Source organism: Medicago sativa, chromosome 1 (genome assembly GCF_051527215.1).
Source record: "Medicago sativa cultivar Bolivia chromosome 1, Bolivia_mono, whole genome shotgun sequence".
Taxonomy (NCBI): Eukaryota; Viridiplantae; Streptophyta; class Magnoliopsida; order Fabales; family Fabaceae; genus Medicago; species Medicago sativa.
Window position 1 is genome coordinate 23,170,248 of NC_140749.1, and position 14,973 is coordinate 23,185,220.

Consider the following 14,973-nt stretch of genomic DNA (forward strand, 5'->3'; position numbering starts at 1 on the left):
AAATCGGGAGTATGCCACATCAGCTGATTTCTAAGAGAACATAGTATGACATAGGATGCATGGCCTTTTCACAATGACAGTATTACTCTGAAGAAATAAATAAAATAATGTCAAAACAACTGAACACCAGAAAAAAATCATCAGTATCCATGACCTCTTGAGAGAAGCTGAGATTTAACCGTTAAATTAGAAAATAGAACTTGCTCCCTCCTTACAATTACCTTTCTAGCAACTTTTAGGACAAAGTATGATACGATACATTTTTAACCAGTATTAACGTCTACCTCAGTAATCCAATCAGCTACAAGGATCAAGTAAAGCTCAGACAAAATTTAAAATCTTTAACGTAAGAACTCCAATGCAGTTTAGATGTTAAGGTCCTCTACAATTGCATTTGCATGGAGCATAGGAGAAAGAGGTAAAAGCGCGAATGCATAACTAATTTTATTTATGCAGCAAGGATTCAGCAGTATGAGAAGAACTCTGTTAAACACAATTTTAGCCCTATCTGACATCAGTGAACCCTTGTTTTTTTCCAATAAATTTATATTATTTGTATCACAATACATAGACTATAAAAAAATTTAAGGAGAAAAAAAATTTGAAAAAAGAAACCAAAGGCTATATAGTAACATCAACATTCAATTATTGTATTCTAAACCGTAGAGTATAAACTGATTTCTATATATAGATCATTTGTAATAATTACAAGAGGTGAGAGTAACGGATTAACCAAAAATGTCAAAACTAGGACCTAAACTTGGGATCCGATGTTCTTTGAGATTTGTCGTCAGGAAAAATTAAATATACACAGTCCTGCTAAAAGCCTCCACAAGTTTTCAAAATTTTCTTTGGGGGTAGTCATACGCACTACACAAGTGAATTAACTTCAGTCCACATTATGTAACTTCATTTGTTGATCCACCAGCAACAGCACTGAAAAATTAAAAGCAGTTACAATTCAGTACTAAAAGAGAATCTTGAAATACGATTTTTTTAAAAATAAAAATTACCATAAGTATTGAACAAAACAAATTACAAAAGCACACTTGACCACTTTACACTTCAGGTATGTATAACAACCTAAATCCTTTTAATTATTAAAATCAATTGAAAGTTTAATGACCATTGAATCAAAATCAATTTCACTTTGATGTAAACATAACAAATAAGCTATGAATAATACCCAATATCCTTACACACCAATATTGAAGATGAGTTGGAAAAAAAATCCAATCAACATCAGGTAGGCCTCCAACAATTAAGTGCAGGAATGTCTGGTCTAAAGGGGCACATCTGAGGAACACCATATCCTGATGAAGGAAACAAGATTTTGATGCATAAATATAGACTCTTAACACGTGGAATTTCAAAGGGAACTAATCAACTAAGAACAAAGAAATAAACAAAGTGTAAAATTGGAGAAAGTACCTGACTTTGAAGGTGGAACAGGTATACTGACGTTCGCATGCTGAAAACCTATGTTACTCATTGGTGGTCTTTCAAGTGGTGGCCGAAAATAATCTGTCATCGCCACCATCAAAACAAACATTCAGAATTAACTCAAACAACACAAATATGTGCGGAGGATTTATCCCTCTCCATAAACAATGCTGGTTGTTTATTTTAAACTCACTTGTTGACATCCTCCACTGCTCATTGGCAACAAATTGCCTCTGGCCATCTGGAACGGATGTCAATACGTGCGGTTGACAGAAAGAATGTGGATGCTGCTGAACTAAAGGATTTGGATATAAATACTGATTAGATGGATTTTGAGGTGGGGTGGGATGCACGTTTCTTGGAGCAAAGCGAGGATTACCGATCTGAAACTCCTGATTAGGTTTAGGAATTTGAGAATTTAGACGCATATCGCTCTGTCCATATTCCAACTTCCTTGTAGGGTTTAAAGCAGAAGAATCCTGAGAACTGCAACCAGCCATTGGAGGAAAGCAAGCAGACGGCTGTGGCAATATTTCATTCTTCACAGCAGAGCTATTTTGACCTCCAGGAAAAGAATTTCCAGCCATTTGAACTATTTGGATGCCCTGTATAGAGGACTCCATTTTTCAAAACCAGTAATGCAAACAAATAAAAAACAAACCATAGAGAACCATAAGCAAAAACATCTTACACTATTTGTGCCATTAGAGTTATGAAGCTGCTGATAACCAGATAGCGGCGATGACTGCTGTGATGATTGAGATGGCAGGGTAGAAATTGAAGGCTGAGCTGTTCCAGATGATTGAGGAATCAACGATGGTGTAGGACAAGGCGGTGGTAAAGGAGGTGGGGGTTGTAGCAATGAGGGTGGCGGAGGTGGGGGAAGAGATGTAGATAATGGAGGTGGTGGTGGTGGAGGTGAAGAAGGCAAAGGTGGGGGAGTAGGAGGCGAATCAAGTGGTAATGGAGGAGAAACCTCAAGAATAACATGATCCTCTCCAGAAACGTTCGATGCTGGATCCAATATCCTATCTGAGCCCTGAAATTGAAAATCCATTTCAGAGGTACTGTTCAACAATACAGGCTTTTCATCCTTTGGATGACCTGAAACATCCTCCATTTCTAGCTCACCATCCACATCTTCCAAGATACAGTGGCGCTTGTCACTTGGGGTAACGGTAGAAGTCTCTGAATCCACTAGAGTGCGAGTAGGATCAGCTGGAGATGCATTATTAGAAAAATCATCGTCCTCTACGAATATGTGCGAAGATAACAAGCCAGCCAGCTGAATTGTTGAAGCATTACTGAAACACAATAGCCAGATATATCAGAATCTGAAATATTTTTTGAAATTGAAAAGTAAAAATGGAATTAGAACTTCAAACAAATAGCCAGGGTGGCATTTAGAATGGGAAAGTGTTAGACTTTCCCATGATGACCAAGTGAGTTTAACACCATAGATATATTACTTTTATATTTCAATGGCAGAGATGCTTTACTGGTTAATGTTTAGTGACTTATTGGTGATACATTTGGAAAATAATTGTGACCCCACACAAATAATAAACAAACGTTATTCTTATATCAATATTTTATTGATTGTGTTTTGTCCAGTCTCTTTTGTTCCCCTGTGAATTTCTATTCCAATTTCGCACTCAAATTTAAGCTGACAAAGGTTCCTTCTTGACAATATCTTCCATACAAGTTTAAGTGCTTTGTTTGAACAACTATTCTTAGCAGGAATGCAGGATCAACACATGATTTGCTGCAGGAATGCAGGAATGCAAACAACAAAGAAGAAAAAACAAGTTCCAGATCTGGAAGAATGCACCGATTCAGCTAGCTTTAATGGTTGTTTTCAATGATAGCTTTCTTCAATGTTTTTTGTTTTATATGTTTTCTACCAGTGGAGTATGAGGTTCTGTAGAACTTATTCTACACTTCCAATTTTTTTTCAAGTTCACATCATAACGAGGGGTGATTTAGTAAACAAATGGTCTAATATGATGGAGGTGTGTTTAACAGTGTTACATGAAAGGGGGGTGAAACAGAAAACACCAAAGATAAAATATATTATCACATTTTAATGTTTTTTTAATCAAAAAAAAAAAAAAAAACTGGCAAAACAGGCACGTGGCTGTTTAGAGAGGCCATGCCCATGGTGGGAAACTCTAAGACTTGTCCAGGCTAAATGCCACCAATAGCCAGTTGTGTTTTCATAAAACGAAGAATTTCATATTGCTAATTGAAATCCCAGACAAATAAAATAGGAAAATGCAAAGCAAGACAAAAATAAATAATTTCCATCTACAATTTCTTTTCCACCGTCACAACTTGATCCATACACTATTTTTTCCCATTTCAGTTTTTCAAATACTTCATCAGAATTAATTACTGTGGAAATTAAACAATAGTATGATGACTGTAATATGCGAAGGTACAAAGTCAGAATGCAATGGTTTTTCAATACCTGTTGGAAAATAAATTCAATTCAAACAAAGATTCTTCTTTGTATAGCAGTATCCATAAAAACGAGATCATCTCTTATTCCTTTTCAACTTTCCGTTTTGGTAATAGAGAAGAGGAGAAAATACTTATACATTAATGATAGGAACAATAATTCAGAGGCACAACCTCTAAGAGTTTATGTTGGGAAAAATATTAGAAATAGGAAAAAATAGTGGTTTGTATTAGTTGTTCTCTTTTTCTTTTGTTTTCTGTTTTAGAGACACACTGAGAAGAGATACTCCCCACTACTGGTGATTCACAGCAACTAAACAAAAAGTCAAACACTCAACAAAGGAAAAATATGGTATAATATAATTAGTACATAAGTCAAACTAGATAAAAATTGCTCCGTTTTTACAAATCAATTTTTATGATTTGAATTGAGATTAATTTTGAATTTGTAAAGATTAATAAATCTAGTTTAAACATTAAATTTTTAACCATGGTTTGAATTGGCTGAATTTCCATCCAATTACTTTATTGTATTTAAATTGACATAACATTTACCAAAATGACAGACATGTTTCTTCCTCAAGTATTTTATTACATGACTAACTCTATTTCATATTATATTCTTTTTGTTTTCTTCTAATTTATGGATTCAGTCTATCATGGGTTAAAGATGGGCTGTATAGTATAAGAATGACAAGTGACTTATCAAAGGAAAACTTGAATAAAAATGAAAACACGCACATTCACTTAAATTCTTAAAAAAAATTAATGACCGCAATAATCACACCTTCCATACTCATCAACAAGCATGCCCTCCATTTCTCTAATTGGGTCATCCACAGATCGTTCTGCTCGAGAAAGACGCCGGAAAGAAAATCTACCAGTCATATCATCACCTGTACCTCCAATATCATTCATGTAACGGCGAAGAACTGATCCAGGAAAAATTTTCCTCTCAAGCCACAACCTTAAAACCTGCAATCCACCCAACATAAAAATAAATAGGAAAACAGAAATGAAATATTCCACTGGCACACAGCATGCTAACTTAAAAAAAGTGGCATCATAAACACCCGTAATAATTACAAAATTAGCATCCACTACTATATATTACTCCCTCCATCTCAAATCATTAGTAGCATAATAAAGAAAAGAGTGGACTATTGAAGTGTTCAATAATACTGCCAAGCAGACAACACTTCAGATTAACAGATTTGATTTGCACTTGATTTAAATTCCATGGTTCTGTGTTAGGGGTTCATATGTTGGGTTGAATGTACTAATCTAAATAATTGTTAGCAAAAGACTCATCAACAGAATCAAAGCTGGACCAAACGAAGTTAGAGTCTCTCACCTTCTAGTGTATGACACAATTCTGTTTTGTGGGTGAAAATATTGATAGCTATGTTGACCATTCATTATAATCTCGAGATAACAGAAACTACACCTGAGATTAACTGCTAAAAGTTTCTTGGCAGACACAAACAAGGACAATAATGCCCTTTTCACTGCTTCGAACGATGCCAAAAAATTCAGTGCTTTCTCACTAATTTAGAAATTTTTGTAGTGATTCTCGGGGGTCTTTCCTTTTAGATTTCAATCATTAGAAAAACTCTAAAACATCTAAATCTAAGTTTTCTTTTTGTAGACATATCACACATCCAAGAGTTAGCACCGAGATGTATGCTTTTTGCAGATGATTCGGAGAGCCGAGGGAGGAATTGATTGTATGCTTTTTCATTAAAATATAATCTGTATTGTTGATCCCTCTGGTGTGTGTTCACTTGTATGTCCTATTTTCAGTTTGACACACTTCCCAATTGTGATTAGAAAATGGTTCTTAAGCTCAAAGGAATTTTTTTACCTATCAACAATAATACCAGCAATGCTTTATAGTAGTGAATGTTTGACGGTAAAAGTCAAACAAGAGCATAAGCTAGGTGTTGCAGAGATGAAAATGTTGAGGTGGACGTGCACATGTGAGAAACGATATGACAATGAATAGACGATTATAAATAGCTGGTGTAGCACCTAATGAAAAAAACAAAATGACAAAAACTCATTAAGATGGTTGGCTTGTGAGGAAAGAAAAATAGTAGCCCTGGTAAGAAAGAGTTATTAACCTGATAAACAGATATAGAAGACCAAGGAAAACTACAATAGAATTCATCTAAAATAACCTTGATCAAACTAGAAATTCTGGAAAACTGGTTTGGACAACATAGAAATTATTTGATCCAAGTAGCTAACTTTACCTAGTAGGAAACAGTTTTTGTTATTGTACACTTCCCAAGAATAAGAGGTTTCTTCACACAAAGCCTTATGAAATCCAAAACTAACAGAGAGAGCAAATATTTTATCTCAACATTGTACCCAAAGAATTAATACGCATAACATTTTTAAGATTCATAGACCCCGAGCAGCCCTTTCCACTGATATTTGTGTGATTTTCAACCTATACTTCAAATTAACTGCCTTTTGTTTCTACATCACAAGAAAATATTTTCTTTCGGAAAACTTGTTCGGTGTGCTGGAACCTAGTTGCTTGCCCCTTCCTTCTGGAGTTGCTTCACTTTGATTTGTTTTATTTTACGGTTTATGCAATTAACAGCGCAGTGTGCTTTAAAGTTTTAACGATTCTACTGTCTATGCTGTTGGAGTAAAATCCAAGCATTTTTTAGCACCTCTAATATCTCTATTTTCAAATGGGGAGGACTGTACTTAAACTGTTATAGCTTCTATCTAGTGAACCGATGGCTGTTTCACGGAAATTACCAATATTAATACTAGTGGAAAGACGGGCTCTAATGTGTCAATCTGTCCGCTTTTCTATTACGCTTCATTGTATATATATTTTATCGCACTTGGTTATAAATTTTTTGGCATATACCACAATCAAATAATTTTGGCAAATAAGATCAAAATAAGCTCCCGTTATAGTGTCTGATATTGTTCCTATTGCAGTGGAATTGTTCCCATGTCAATGATATTTAATTGATTTTTTTAATTGAAGATTTAAATAGTATTATATAAAAGATAAAATTGTAGTTACAATAGTTTAAAATAGGAGTATAATTGGAAGAAAAAGTATTACACCAAAACTATGTTCTCTTTACATATAGTATAGAAGTACAGATATATATTATAGATGCAGAAAATTGAGACCCTTGTTGGAATCTCCATCATTTGTTTCCCTCTTATTCCATTCTGATGTTTTGGAGTATGATTATCATCATTTCATACGTCAATTCTTTTCTCTAAAATATAACTTATTTATTGCAAAAAGAACAAGAGCTGACCTTAAGACATTGACGACGATTTTCACGATTTTCACGGGAACTAGTTCCACGGGGAACAGCAGCACCAAGAAGACGTGCCAATCCTCCTTGAACTGCAGGGATGTAAGAAGCACCTGCAATGCCTGAAAATATATGTTGAAGATGCCATGAAGAAAACACTATTTGAGTTGAAATATGCAATTTAAGCAGAGAATAGAGAAGATGAAGAGCCAGAGAGAAAAACATGTGACTTCATAATAAATGCTACGAAACAGCATTCTATGAAGTAAATGCTCTCACCTTTATGATTATGTGAGCATTGGGTTATGGAATCAACCAGAAAGAACAAATCCACTTTACGATGAAAACTAGTTTCACTTTCTAGCTTTCGGATAAGAAGTTCAACAACCTGAACATATAGACCTTCCAGTAAGTCCAATACATGAAAATTAACAATAAAAGTAACGTAACTGAAAAATTTAATTGCAGAAGTATCATAGAAACTATATTCATATTACAATAATTTATATTTAAATATGACCAAAACAAAATGCCTTGCTATATTCTAAAAGTCAGAATTAAATACAAAAGCACACAAGCAAACTAATAGTTGAAGTATGTAGTCTGAAGATCATGTGAAATACAACTAACACATACTACTATAAAACCATCAATTTCAATAGAACTTAGACACTTGTCTAAAAGCTGAGCTTATCCGTCTATCTACAGTACGACAATAATTGTTTTTAATATTTGAACTGGTTTCGCACTTCAACACTACTCATCAGATTTTAAAAAAATTTGAATGACATCAAAGAAGTATTCCAATTGCAATTACCATTGTATTATTGCACACTAAAGTAGCTTTTAAATTAATTTATAAGGCAACTTTCTACCCATATGCTTGGAGTAGAATAGGAGCCAGAAAATCATATATGCAATTAATAATTTAAAGGTAAGAGAAATAACCGTGATATAATGAAGCATACCTCATTGGCAATGCCATATTTAGCACAATCAAAGGCAAGACGTGTTGCGCGCCCAATACTTTCCTTGGTCCTTGACAACGTCTCGATCATTCCTTCAAATGCATCACGGGCCATAGCAGCCTCAGTACCGCTACTCAAAGATCCCCCAGCAGCCCTTTGTCCCGAACCAACTCTTATCTCCTCATTTTTTTCAGCATCAAGTTGATTATGAGAAGTGGAGTGATACCCATTGTTTAATGGAGAAGCTAATGTTGGGTGCTCATAAACTTCCTTCATATCTGCCTGGCCACTATTGTTAGATACAGACAGAAATGGCTGCGCCATAGAGGGGCTAGGTGTTCCCACTTGAGCATAATGAAGGTCAAAAGGATGACACTGAAATTGCGCTACTAGTCTCCTTTTTGCCTGGGCAACTGCAATAAGATGCTTCATAGTGTTGGCATTTTCTGGAGTCCCAGAACCAACATATAGGCTACTTTTTTCTTCTGCGCCCAACTCTAATCTATAATAACGTAAACATGTTATAAAGAAAGAAAAATAATCAGTAAATAATTCAAAGAAGAAGGAAAAACAGACACAGAATCAAAAGCATATGTACCCATCAACATGAAAAGCATCAAGTTCCTTTAAATTTTCTGTTGTAGTATGAACTTCAACCGACTGCGGTAATGTCTTTGGTGTAGTTTTGGACCTTTCAACATAAGACGCAGGCTTCTTTTTATGAGTTATAATTTGACTCTGCAAAGTGTTGGTGCTAATTAAACTCTTTGAAGACCCATTATCAGCCTTCTTTTGAGTAGCATTACTGACTTTAGGCAAAGCTTTGGAAGATATATGTCGCTCAGCATTTGATTTTGTTGTGGGAAGAGACTTAGGGAATTTTTCCACGTTCGTAGGAAAACGCTTTCTATTTAACTGCTCAGGACTGTGAGGTGAATTGACAGCAACAACTTCATCAGCATTCTCTTTTTGAGGATGCCTTGTAGGCAAAGAGTCATTACATAATTTAGTTAAATGTCCTTTCAAATGGCTATCCTCAGGTGTACCAGGTTTTTCCTTATTCAGCTGAGAAACATCGGCATTCTCTAACAATGGATCATTGCTCTTCACAGCCTCTGAAACAAGAGAGGGTGATCCAATAGTTTTAGAAGCTCCTCCATGAACAGGAGTCTTGGATTCATCATCATCATCATCCTCAAGGCAAACAGCTCTGCGTTTCCTCTGTAGTTGTTTAACTGCAAGATTATCTGCATACCCTTTCAGTCTAGTAGAACTCATTTCTGCATGTTGATCAGAAGAAAGATTAGCAGAATGAGGCAAAGCTTTCCGTTCTTGACTATGATGTTTTGTACCAGTCAGCACGTCACAAACATAATCATTGGAATCTACTTTAGCAGTCTGAGCCCTAGATGACAACCCTTTCTCTGTTTTCAAACTTGAAGAAGACCGTTTCAACTCTGTTTTTTTTAATGCTTTGTTAACGATAACAGTAGAAACAGGTGAAGCACTCTTCATATCTTCAGGGAGAGAATTTAAAGGTTTGTTGTCTTTGACATCCATACGCTTTAACTTCTCAGTAGCAAATAAAGTTTCATTTGTTCCCAAATTACCCTTTCCTTGAACTTGGGTCTTGCTTTTCTTAGAAGAATTCTTTCTATCAGCCTCCATAGAATCAATAGGAAAGACTTGCAAAGAACTCTTCATATCTTTAGAGAGAGAATTTGAAGCTTTGTTGTCTTTGACATCCATACGCTTTAACTTCTTGGTAGCATGTAAAGTTTCGTTTGTTTCCAGATTACGCTTTCCTTGAACTTGGGTCTTGCTTTTCTTAAAAGAATTCTTTCTATCAGCCTCCTCAGAATCAACAGTTAAGACAGGTGAAACACTCTTCATATCTTTAGGGAGAGAATTTAAAGGTTTGTTGTCTTTGACATCCATAAGCTTTAACTTCAAGGTAGCATGTAAAGTTTCATTTGTTCCCAAATTACCCTTTCCTTGAACTTGGGTCTTGTTTTTCTTAATAGAATTCTTTCCATCAGCCTCCTCATAATCAATAGGAAAGACAGGTGAAGCACTCTTCATATCTTCAGAGAGAGAATTTAACGTTTTTCTGTCTTTGACATCTATACTCTTGAGCTTCTTGGTGGCATGTAAAGTTTCATCCAGTCCCAAATTATTCTTTCCTTGAACTTGGGTCTTGTTTTTCTTAAAAGAATTTGTTCTATCAGCCTCCTCAGAATCAACAAAACTCTCCTGCAACTCATTTTTTACCTTAAGGCTTGTTTTAGCTTTCAGTAAGTTCTTATCTTTATTTCTGCTGTTAATTAACGGATCTGATTTAGGAGCATCTTCAGAATTGACAGAAAAAGCATTTTTCCCCCTTTTCCCATCTTTCATTGTCTCTCTAGACCTGAAAGGATTAGCATGGCCTGCAGATTTTTCACCCTTTGAAAATGCTACATCAAATCCACTTATTTCTTTATCAGCTGCAGCTTCGCTTCTCTTCCTTGAGCTAGTAACAAGCTTTCTTGCCTTGTTCCCATCAGTAGAAACACTCTGTACATTATCATCATGCTTGAAGTCGTTAACTTTGCAAAAATCCTTAATATCAGAAACTTCATTCTTTCGACATGATTTATCCTCAAGGCCTGATTTGATATTGTGCTTGTTTAGTTCTGTACCAATGGATGATTTACTTTCCAACACAGGTGACAAAACAGGAGATGAATCGCCAGTTGCACGGCCAGATGTAGAAGGCTTTTCATCTTGGCAATCAGTTTCTCCACATCTTTGTTCATGGTGCTCCAAATTTGAGCCAACATCTTCCATAACAGTCTTCGCTTTTTCTACATTTAATACCACAGCATCAGTAACATCCTTTACGTCATCCACTACCCCATCAAAAGAAGGGGCCTCTGAACCAACACGTGCATCATCAGTGTCATCTGTCAAACCACCGGCTCTCTGTTTCTCTAACTCATCATATTCTGCGCAGATTTCCCTCACAGCTTGGGTAAAGCACTTCGTCTTACCATGCAACCGAGCAGTCGTCTTAGTTTTGACCTCGTTGGTGAATTCCTGAATATCAGCAGGGAGGACAAAAGCTCTGGGAAGGAAAAGATTGAACCAAGGGTGCAATGTAAGAAGATGAAAAGAAAAACAGTTGATCTAATGAATGAAAAAACAAAGGAAAAGAAGAAAAGATATAGATCACAAAATCATATTACTTGTATTTAGAAAAAGAATGTCAAATTACTTGAAATTTACTCGTTGATACCATCATAGTCGTCAGCTAGGGACTTAAATTTTGAATCGCAGCAAAAGAGGGTTACCAAGTTCTCTAAAATTGAGTGGCATTTATGGTTGACAGTAATCAACTAAAAAAATATGCTCAGAAACACTTCACTTTAACAGGGAAGAAAATAATGAATAGGATTCCTTCTACTAATAACATTTGGATAACACAAAACAAATCCACCAAATCAAAAAATGTCCATCAGGGAAAAATGATAATAATGACAAAATTCATGCTTTATTAATCCAAAAATAAGATGAGGTATTACTCCACTAGTTACCAAACAGCTGGAATATCCTTTGAATGATAAAAAGCAATTATTTTTTCTTTCTTAGGACAATATATCAAAGTTCCAAAATTATTAATTTCTAACCAGGACCAGGAATCATATTCCTGTATTCGTAACTTGAATAAAAAAAAATTATAGTTGAATTACTAGACACTAAGCAACTTCATAGTATCAGCCAGTCCTTCTGGATCACTAAAGAACTGGCCAACATCCATGGAACTACTTGCAACCTAGCCATTATCAGTTACTAAAAGAGCTTATAAGTATTCATTGAATTACATGACAACTAGCTATTTACACACTGTTAATGCAAGGTTTTAAATTGCAGTGAATACGGCAACCGCATGAATGTTGCCAATCGCGGAAAATTGGAATTTGTTTAAAATATATTACACAACGGTGTTATAGCACCGCTCTAGCCGCAATTTGACAACAGTTCATACTAGCACATCACGGAACAATAGTGATTTGTTTAAATTCCACTACGCTATAGCACCACTATAGCCGCTATTTAACAACACTGAACTGCATTAGGCAGTAGTTGCAGTCCGTATCAGCCATAACAGAATCACAGTTTAGTGGTAAGCACTAAATACTACAATTAAAACAGGAAAGAGAAAGAGAGTTACATTTCTTCGGTCCCATAAAAATGAACAAAAAATTTCTTCGGATCAGGTTTTTTCTCCCAATCTTCAGGCCTGCTTATCTAAACACAAAAATCAACAAAATAGAATCCCAACATTAAAAAAACAATAAAAAAGATGAACCACTTCAATTAATTGGTTAACCATCTAGCAATGAGAATAATCACCAAAAATAAATAAATAAAAAGAAATAGAACATAAACTTAAATGCTCCTATACAATGACGACAACAACAATCAAGCTTTATCCTGCTACGTGGAGTCGGATACATAGATGAAACAATGTCATAATGTTCTATCATATACCATATTTCTATCCAACTCATTAATCTTTAGACTTTTTCTTAACAGTTTTTCTAGGTCTACCTCTGCTTCTAGTGATCTGACTACGTTCCATATGATCTACTCCCCTTATCACAGAATCTACAAGTCTTCTCTCTACATGTTCAAACCACCTAACGTAGTTTCTGCTGTAATTTTCTAACCCCAACTCTCTAATAATGTTATGAATCAAAATATTTCTGAATAATAAATGAAAATAAATGATCCTATGAATATACAGGTCTTCTCTGTACATGTTCAAACCACCTAACCCTAGTTTCCACCGTCTTTTCTACTTTAGGTACTACCCCAACTCTCTCTAATAATGTTATGAATCAAAATATTTCTAAATAATGAATCAAAATAAATGCTCCTAATATGAAGCCCCGATACCTGACACGATACCGATACGATACGATACCGATACGGCGATACGGGAAAATTTTCAAAATTCCCGATACGATACGGCCTCGATACGTTATTAAAAAATTAAATTTAAAATTAATAGTATAAGTGCACAATGTATAAACATAACTAAAAATGATAATAAACAAACATTCACATTAATGAAAATGATCAAAACAAGTGACAATTACATATTTTTTTTGGCACAAATTAGATAGAATATAGTTAAACATCATTAGTACCATCCAAAGAGAACATCGTAAGTACTATAAAAAAAGAACATCTTGGTCTAATGTTGACTACTTAACAGTTAACACTAATTTATATCGAAAACAAACGGTAGAAGAAACGTAACATTAGAGAGAAGAGAAACAGAGTAGAATTCAATCAGTGGTAATGGTTAGAAGAAAGAATAGTTATTGCTATGTGGTGACGAGAAACCCTATTTTTTTAGGTTAGAAGATACAATATGATTTTGATAGCGCCGCCAGACTTGTAGTTTTATTTCTTATTATTATTTTTTTTTTAAAGGAAATATGTAAGACAGAAGTATAGGTGTCGGAGTATAAGTAAGCTGTGTCGGAGTACAAATTAGTCGTATCTGACACGTATCGGTCATTTTTTTCCTTCAAAAAATAAATATTAATTGCCCGATACTTCTCCGATACGCGTATCGGGACGTATCCGACACGTATCGGTCATTGTTTTTCAAAAAAATAAATATTAATTGCCCGATACTTTTCCGATACGCGTATCGGGACGTATCGGGGCGTATCGGTATCGGATACGTGTCGGATACGATACTTCACCATTTTTGGAGTATCGGGGCTTTAGACTCCTATGAATCAAAGATTCAAAATAATGAAAATATTCAAAAGATCAATCAAATTTCCAAAAATCCTAACAATGTTAAACTTCAATTCGTCTTTAATCCATAATGCACCAACATAAAAGGAATAAAATCGCTACAAACAAATACAAAACCCTACATATAGAAAATTTCAAAAACCTCATCAAATTCATAACTCCTACGACACATAATTCAAATATTCAAACGATAACCGAATCAAACATCACCATAACAAAACGATTCACGAACATTTAAACGAAGATTCAAACGAAAACAACGTAAACGAGTTAGGATTGAGGAAAACGTACTTTTGCAGGCCAAGCGGGGAAACCTTTAACCTTAGCGAGAACGAGATCGCCGAGAGTCAAGTGCGCATTGGCCTCGGCTTTCTTTGCTCCACGTCGGCGCGATGGAGCCATGACGACGGCGATGCCACGGCGAAGGAATGGAAAACCCTAGAAATTGTTGCGGCGGTGATCGCCGGTGAGGAATGTTCGTCGGAAGCGGTTAGAGAGGCGGAAACGGTTGCGGCATTGGCAATGGCGGAGGGGAGAGAGAGAGAAAGAGAGATTCTAGAGAGAGAGAGAGAGAATGGGAGAGAGAGTGTGAGAGAATCGGTGAGGCGGTGAAATGGAAGATTTTGTTTGCGATTTTGAGAGTGGCTGGTTTCGGAAAGAAGGAGTATGATATTATGAATGGAATGATATTGAAACCCAATAAATGAGAATTTTTTTTATTTTTTGTATATTTTTTTCTCAGAGATATTGATTTTAATTTTGTTTTTCAACTTCTTCTGTACGCTTTTTGCATGTGATGATGATGTAGGAAGGGAGTTGCTGTTAGCACACCTCATTTTGTTGAAACACTTTTTGTTGTTTCATTTTTTTTTAAATAATTTTTTTTTGTGATAGGAGAATGGAACTAATTAGATTTAAATTTAAATATATAATTTAGATATCATGTAGAATTTATATGAAACTTAATCATCTCGACTTCTGAA

The 14,973-nt window shown here is 35.2% G+C and overlaps 1 protein-coding gene across 6 annotated transcripts; it reads right to left on the reverse strand.

The window, feature by feature from the left end:
* Positions 1-650: 650 nt before the first annotated feature.
* LOC146953708 (ENHANCER OF AG-4 protein 2-like) lies at positions 651-14,637 on the reverse strand. 6 transcript variants are annotated; one of them, XM_085711538.1, is made up of 13 exons: positions 14,282-14,637; positions 12,384-12,460; positions 8,769-11,276; positions 8,171-8,672; positions 7,482-7,590; positions 7,203-7,324; positions 4,691-4,878; positions 2,135-2,747; positions 1,823-2,048; positions 1,637-1,738; positions 1,432-1,524; positions 1,204-1,313; positions 651-936 (listed from the first exon to the last, which is right to left on the reverse strand). In XM_085711538.1, exons 1-12 carry the CDS (start codon positions 14,390-14,392, stop codon positions 1,243-1,245), a joined length of 4,722 nt encoding a protein of 1,573 aa, XP_085567664.1. In that variant the 5' UTR covers positions 14,393-14,637; the 3' UTR covers positions 651-936; positions 1,204-1,242. The 6 variants fall into 6 exon arrangements, 4 of the variants coding, with proteins under 4 accessions (XP_085567664.1, XP_085567665.1, XP_085567658.1 ...); XR_015011147.1 differs by lacking the exon at positions 1,637-1,738 and having other exon boundaries at positions 1,187-1,313; XR_015011146.1 differs by having other exon boundaries at positions 1,187-1,313; positions 1,637-2,048.
* Between the last annotated feature and the right edge of the window lie 336 nt (positions 14,638-14,973).

Excerpts from the sequence above, each read along its gene's own strand:
- LOC146953708 (XM_085711532.1), bottom strand. The coding sequence starts at position 14,392 with ATGGCTCCATCGCGCCGACGTGGAGCAAAGAAAGCCGAGGCCAATGCG. Across the intron at positions 7,325-7,481 it reads ATGCTCACATAATCATAAAG|GCATTGCAGGTGCTTCTTAC; the intron begins GTGAGAGCATTT and ends ATATATTTTCAG. Across the intron at positions 4,879-7,202 it reads ATCGTCGTCAATGTCTTAAG|GTTTTAAGGTTGTGGCTTGA; the intron begins GTCAGCTCTTGT and ends GGTGGATTGCAG.